Source organism: Dioscorea cayenensis, chromosome 2 (assembly GCF_009730915.1).
Source record: "Dioscorea cayenensis subsp. rotundata cultivar TDr96_F1 chromosome 2, TDr96_F1_v2_PseudoChromosome.rev07_lg8_w22 25.fasta, whole genome shotgun sequence".
Classification (NCBI taxonomy): Eukaryota; Viridiplantae; Streptophyta; class Magnoliopsida; order Dioscoreales; family Dioscoreaceae; genus Dioscorea; species Dioscorea cayenensis.
Genome location: NC_052472.1, coordinates 20,970,723 through 20,978,382, shown reverse-complemented (window position 1 = coordinate 20,978,382; position 7,660 = coordinate 20,970,723). Strand labels below are relative to the sequence as shown.

The 7,660-nt window shown below is 36.2% G+C and overlaps 1 protein-coding gene across 1 annotated transcript; it reads left to right on the top strand.

Moving 5' to 3' along the window:
* Positions 1–1,331: 1,331 nt before the first annotated feature.
* LOC120271049 (copper-transporting ATPase HMA5-like) lies at positions 1,332–7,212 on the top strand. The gene is given in 7 exon segments (XM_039278091.1): positions 1,332–1,397; positions 1,399–1,632; positions 2,729–4,120; positions 4,434–4,688; positions 4,896–5,018; positions 5,320–5,801; positions 6,518–7,212. Coding segments are annotated over 7 exon segments (2,970 nt in total). The 3' UTR covers positions 6,936–7,212.
* Positions 7,213–7,660: the final 448 nt, after the last annotated feature.

Below are 7,660 nucleotides of genomic sequence, written 5' to 3'. Positions count from 1 at the left end.
TGTTATTTATGATAAAAATAATAAATTGGATTTGAGATTATTATATATAAATATATAGTAAACGTAATCTGCGGACTTTGATAAAACATCGATAGATTAAAAAAATTAGAGAGAGATTGAGAGAAAATACTAGAGAGAGAGCATTACATGAATATGTACAATTATCAAAATCATGTTCAGGTGGCTAGGTGAGGTGAGGAGCGTTTGATATTTTTTAAAATTTTTTGGTTAGAGGGGTGCTATGAGCTTGGACGGCTCGGATTCCTTAAGTACTGTTATGATGAATGATCCAACCATCCACATTCCATCCCACATATATTACTGTACTTAACCATTTTCACTGTTTATAAAAACAATTGTTTATTAGACACTGTTCTTCATAATTTACTGTTACTATTTATGGAAAAAAGTCATTCGATTGGGAATCAACGCGATACTAGATAACGAATATATCAAAATTATAGATGGCACATTAGCACACCCTATATATATATATATGAGGACCATTTCTCTATGGATGTCCATTATAAACCGTTGGATCTCGATCCAACGACTAATATTGATGAACAATAATTACTATAGTTATTGCTATTTATCAATATCGTCCATTGGATCATGATTCAACGGCTGATAATTGAACATCTATAGATTTTTTATTTATAGGCGTCCATAGAAGATGTATTGTCACAATATATATATAAATTGTGTCATCTATGAATATTCGGACATTTATCGGTAACGATTGGATTTCAATCAATCTTCAAAATATTATATATAATACAATAAAATCCTTATCCAAACTGTACTATGCATATGAATAATAAAATATATAGTATTTTTTTCATTTAAAACATTAAGTTGTGATCAGTAACTCAATTAATCCCAATCGTCCAATCCGATCTTTACAAACATTTAAAGAAAAATCTATAAAAACCAAATACACAGCCTAACAACCATTTTTGGTTGTTAATACACAGCTTGGCTACTGTTAAAACTACTGTTTCTATAGCAATTGACCTAAGTCATATATATATATATTTATATACGTGATTCCGGGGTTTTTCTAAACAACCCAAAATTAAATAAATATTCCAACGTGTTGGAATTGGATACCAGGCCGCCTTAAGAACTTCAATAGGCATTCTCAAAGCTTGGGCCCACGTCCATTCGTACGGCCCAATCTATATAAGAAACCCAATCCAAGAAGATTCAACGGTCCAGATCTATGCTGCGAATCTTAAAGTTACAGTCATAAATCCTTTCCTTCTCGCGCTCGCATTCTCTATTTAAACAATCAAAACAGAGACCTTTGAAATCACAACGAGAGCGCCATGGCGAGCAAAGCCCTCTTCTTCGAGTGCCTTCGAAGCCCTAGCCTCTCGCTGAGGCCTCGCTATCCCATCGATGCCGAAGTACCCGAAGGGCTCGTCCGTGGCTTCCTCTAGCTGTGTTGGTCCTGATGAGACAGAGGAGATGAGGGTCACGGCGCTCTTCTCGGTGATTGGGATGACTTGCTCCGCGTGCGCTGGGTCGGTGGAGAAGGCTATCAAGAGATTGCCTGGGATTCATGATGCGGCTGTCGACGTGTTGGGGAATCGAGCTCAGGTTGTCTTTTACCCGGCCTTCGTCTCGGTGAGTCTTGAAAATTTTCTTCTGATTGTTTGGTTTGATGGTTTGAAATTGTTCTTATATCATTTCAGTTCTTCAACTTGAAGATTGAATTTTTAATGGCGGAGTTTATTATTTCTTTTTTCTTAAGATTCACTTTTAAATCCATGATATCATTGGCAGGAAGTTCTGTAGCGTAGACCAATTTTACCATCTTTGATCAGAGAATTTCTATTTCGGTTGGTTGGTGTTTTTTACCTTTTTGCTTCTCTTGAGATTGTAATGTTCTTAACTTTTTTTCTCATGCTTGATTTGAAGCAATTAATGGTTATGAACCAAAATTATAAAGAATTGATGCTATACCTCTAGAGGTACAACCTGATCTTGAAGAAGAATAATTACTTAATTAGGTTTGATGTCATTTAGAAACCAGTAGTTCATAAATAATCAAAATTCTGGTTGGTTTGAATACTTAGCATCCTATGGATGAAAGTAGGGACTCTATGACCCTGTATGATTTAGTTAACTGAGGAACTTCAAATCAAAAAGTTGCACTTTATGCTTATTTTCCAATCAGGTCCTCTTCTTAAAGTGTATTATGTGTCCATCCACTGTTAACTTATGTGTAAGAAACCAAACCGGCAGAAACAGTTTCAGCTATAATAAAAAGTATGAGCTGTACAATGAACAAGCTGAATACTCTTTAAATTCTTGTTCCATCTTCCATCCCATTTATGGTATGCACTAATTTAGTTAATGATATATTCAAGTATTACCCATAGCTGTTTCTAGCTACAAGTACACAAGTATCATAAGGTTGTTGTGAAGCCAACAAAACGAAGTATGAATTCTCATATGATCGTTCCTGAGTCATGCTTATGCTTATTTTGTATTTTGTGCATGCAGAACAAGTACAAAGTGTAGTGGATAACTTTTAGGTATTTTATTTGCCATCATGGTTTTGAGAATTGTTCTATTAATGGCATGGTTAGCATGTATTTGCCTTTTGGAAGATTGTTACTATATATCATATGATCCTCTGCTCCCATGCTTTATCTGTGTCTTGTTTCAACAATTGTAGCAGAATAGTCTTATTTTCTATTATGTCTACTTTTTGTAGGAAGAGCAAATTCAAGAGACCATTGAAGATGTTGGATTTGAAGCTGCATTGATTGTAGAGGAAATGAATGAAAAATCAACTCTAATATGCAGAATCCGCATAAAAGGAATGACTTGTACTTCTTGCTCAGGGACTGTGGAATCTGCTTTGCAAGGTGTTCATGGTGTACAGAAAGCCATAGTAGCCTTGGCAACTGAAGAGGCAGAAATTCAGTATGATCCTAAAATTGTTAGTGCTGATAAACTCATGGAGGTTGTTGAAGATACTGGTTTTGAAGCTATCCTTATGAGCACCGGGGAGGATCGAAGCAAGATAGATCTCAGGCTAGATGGAGTACGTACTGAACGATCTATGAGAATCATTGAAAATTCACTTCAAGCACTTCCTGGAATAGAAAATATAAGTACAGATTTTCTGCTTAAAAAGATCTCTCTATCCTACAAACCAGACCGAACTGGTCCCCGGACTTTCATTGAAGTTGTTGAATCAACTGGTTCTGGACGTTTCAAGGCATCATTATATCCTGATGGTGTGGGAAGGGAGCCCCACAAGCATCGTGAGATTAAGCAGTACTATCAGTCTTTCCTTTGGAGTATAGTCTTTACAATCCCAGTGTTTCTGACTTCAATGGTGTTTATGTATGTTCCAGGGATTAAGCATGGACTTGATAAGAAAATAGTTAATATGCTGAGCATTGGGGAGCTTTTGAGATGGATATTAGCCACGCCAGTTCAATTCATCATTGGAAGAAGATTTTATATAGGAGCATATAAAGCTTTGCGACATGGATCTGCAAACATGGATGTCCTCATTGCTCTAGGAACTAATGCAGCATACTTCTATTCAGTCTACTCGGTGCTTAGAGCAGCAACTTCACCAAGTTTTAAGTCAACAGATTTTTTTGAGACTAGTTCAATGCTCATCTCATTTATTTTACTTGGGAAGTATCTGGAGGTCTTAGCCAAAGGGAAAACATCTGAGGCCATTGCCAAGCTCATGGACTTGGCCCCTGAAACTGCAACTTTGTTAACTTATGACAGTGAAGGAAATGTACTTAATGAGACGGAGATTGATAGTCGGTTGATACAGAAGAATGATGTGATTAAAATTGTGCCTGGCGGTAAGGTGGCATCTGATGGTGTTGTTATATGGGGCCAGAGCCATGTCAATGAGAGCATGATAACAGGTGAAGCTCGCCCTGTTGCAAAAAGGAAGGGTCATACTGTGATAGGTGGAACTGTGAATGAAAATGGTGTCTTGCATGTTCAGACGACACACATTGGATCTGAAAGTGCTCTAGCTCAAATTGTCCGGCTTATAGAATCAGCACAAATGGCCAAAGCTCCTATTCAGAAGTTTGCGGATCGCATTTCCATGTATTTTGTGCCCATGGTTAGTAATTCTGCTCTCCCTCTCTCCTGTTTTTGTTGTCATCGATTTTAAATCAAACATTCATGATAGAAAGCGCTCATGTCTAGCATCCCATATGCATGATAATGGAAAGTTCGGCCATTAGTATGACAAAAATTTTTTTCCCATATCAAACATAATGAGTGTAAATTTAGGAGTTTATATGTGCATTATACTTAATTGTGTTTCATGACCCAACCTTGGGGCCACTAGTGGCTTGAAACTTCTCTAAGAAAGTCAATGTTGGTTGAAGATGAGCAACAGCTCAGTAACTTGTTTTTTTTTGCACTTACAGGTCATATCCTTTGCGTTCATTACTTGGCTTTCATGGTATTTAGCTGGAAAACTCCACAGCTACCCTGGATCTTGGGTTCCATCTTCCATGGATACCTTCCAACTTTCTCTCCAGTTTGGCATAGCAGTTGTGGTCATAGCTTGTCCATGTGCTCTTGGCCTTGCGACTCCCACAGCTGTAATGGTGGCCACTGGTGTGGGTGCTTCACAAGGTGTTCTAATTAAAGGGGGTCAAGCATTGGAGAGCACACACAAGGTATGCATGCAATCTCTCCTGACTGTTTTGAAAAAGTTGACTTATAGAATGTTATATAGAATAGATTATATAGAATGTTCTCCAATGATAATCTTTTGTTTTATGTACTTATTGAGAAACTACTAAATCTCCGGAATCATCTGTGAGTTCAGACTATCTGTTATAGTGGAAATTCCTTGTTGAAGCAGAGGCTGAATTTCTTTGCAGGTGAACTGCATTGTGTTCGACAAGACAGGCACACTCACCACGGGTAAGCCAGTTGTCGTCACCACAAGGTTGTTGAAGAATATGGTGTTAGGTGACTTCTATGAATATGTTGCAGCAGCAGAGGTACTGACAGATCTTTCTTAATCTTTTGAATGATCAATTCTCATCCAGTATCTTCATTCATGCTTTATAACAAAGTGATGAATTTTTCACGCTACTATATGACAAAAGAGATATTCCCAATACAAAATGGTCTTATGTGGGATATGCTTGGCATGTTTGTATTTGCTTTAAGACAATGTTCTATAGTGCTTACAGAGGCTGCCTTCAATGTAACTGCCACATGATCATCTCCTCGAAGTGTATTTTTCATCTCATTATTTCTCTTTTGTTATCATCTAACAAGCTGCTGAATCTTTATTAGGTAAACAGTGAGCATCCCTTAGCTAAAGCTATCGTTCAATATGCCAAAAGATTTGGAGATGAAGATAACCATGTGTGGCCTGCGGTACGAGACTTTGTTTCTGTCACTGGTCATGGTGTCAAAGCTACAGTCAGAAACAAAGAAATTGTTGTGGGCAACAAGACCTTGATGTTAGATTCAGGCATTCATATTCCAGTTGAAGCCTCTGAATTACTCAGGGAAGCCGAGGAGATGGCCCAAACAGGAATAATTGTATCAATGAATCAGGAAGTGGTCGGAATAATAGCGATCTCCGATCCTCTGAAGCCTGGTGCACAAGATGTAATATCGATTCTCAACTCCATGAAGGTGAAGAGCATTATGGTGACAGGGGATAACTGGGGTACTGCAAATGCAATTGCTAAAGAAGTTGGAATCGACACTGTTGTTGCTGAAGCTAGACCTGAACAGAAAGCTGAGAAAGTCAAAGAACTGCAGGTATGGCTTTAGCATCTTATAGAAAAATATGATTTGTTCCTCAAATATTGCATATTTGGATAGCTTGTTTAAAACACTCCTAGTGAAGTCATATGTATTTTTGTTGGCTTTAAAATTGTTAATTAAGCTCACATATTCAATATATTTTTCAAAAGTTCCATTTTCATATACATTTGTAAATATTATGTTTCCTTTTAGCCTTCAATTGAGTAATACAACTATTCTTAATTAATCTGCCTTGGCTTTTACTCACATCAAAGATTTACCTGATGTTCTTCACTAGTTTTGGCAAGGAACTTTATCTTATTATTTACTTCTGCGTTTTTTTATTCTTTTCTCGACATATGTCTTATTTATGTTATGTTTAAAAATATTATTAGTTCATAAACTTTTGGCCGTTGTTTGCTTCAGTTTCTCAACTGAGCAACTTTGTTCCATCACCTTGAGTGATACTGTCCAACATAATTTACTTGCTTTGACATTAGAAATGACTGCACATGTAGAAAACTTATCGACTTGTGCATCTCGTGTTCACATCTAAATCACAATTTTGGACGAAGGAAACAAAATGAACAAAATGGAGAACCAAAATATAGTTGAAGAACCTATATTTTACTGATTTTTGAAAAAAGTATACCGTTATACACTAATTTATGCACATTCAAGTCTATTCACTACCATTCATTCAATTCATCATTCTGTATCCATTTTTGTTTTACAGATGTGTGGCTTTTACTGTGGCAATGGTTGGGGACGGAATAAATGATTCTCCAGCACTTGTTTCTGCAGACGTAGGGATGGCAATAGGTGCTGGAACAGACATAGCTATTGAAGCAGCTGACATTGTTCTCATGAAGAGCAACTTAGAAGATGTCATAATTGCCATAGATCTCTCGAGGAAGACCTTCTCTAGAATAAGGCTAAATTATATCTGGGCTCTTGGTTATAACATCCTTGGAATACCGATTGCTGCCGGAGTTCTCTTTCCTTTCACCGGGTTCCGACTGCCACCTTGGATTGCTGGTGCAGCAATGGCAGCATCCTCAGTTAGTGTAGTCCTCTGTTCACTGTTATTGAAGAATTACAAGAGGCCAAAGAAGTTGAATAATATGCAGATCAGAGGTATCATGGTGGAGTAAATTTGTGCAGCCATTTGAACAAGAATAATGGCTGCAAATATTTTTGTATGATTGGATAGTAATAATGGTCTTTGTTGATGTTTCATGTCGTTTTGTTTCTCTTGTCAGTTGGAGTTTTTTACTATTTGAGTATGGCCATTTGGGGACATTACCTGTAAATTTCAAAAATAATGACGGTAAATGTTGTGTGCTTTGTATAAATGGATTATGCCGCTCTCTTTGTTGGAAATACAGTGTAGCTGTTTGAATTTAGATAAAATTGCTAGAGTGGCCTGTAAAAATGGGTAATTGTTAATAAAAATCATATTTTTCTTATGTTCCATGAAACATATTTATTTATTTATATGTTTATTTATATAGTTTTATATTTTTTACCGTTAATAATTTGATTTTAAATTAATTTTAATTTTATTATTTATTTTTAAAGATTTTTTGTAAATAGATAAATTGTATTTATTAAATAAATACAAAAAGATTTCGAGTTGGTGCAAAAAAGTGAGATCATGATAGGAAGGAGGATAGAAAGATATGAGGGATACTGTACGGGTTGTTTGGCCTTTTACAAATCTTTAGGTTTTATTTTAATTAGAGCCTTTGATTACTTAATAAAAATAAAAATAAAAATGATTTTTATATGATACACGGAAGTAAATTAATAAATAAATATTTGAAATAATTTGAGCTGAGTTAAGGCTCATTATTAGCTAATGTTGGACAACAAAATT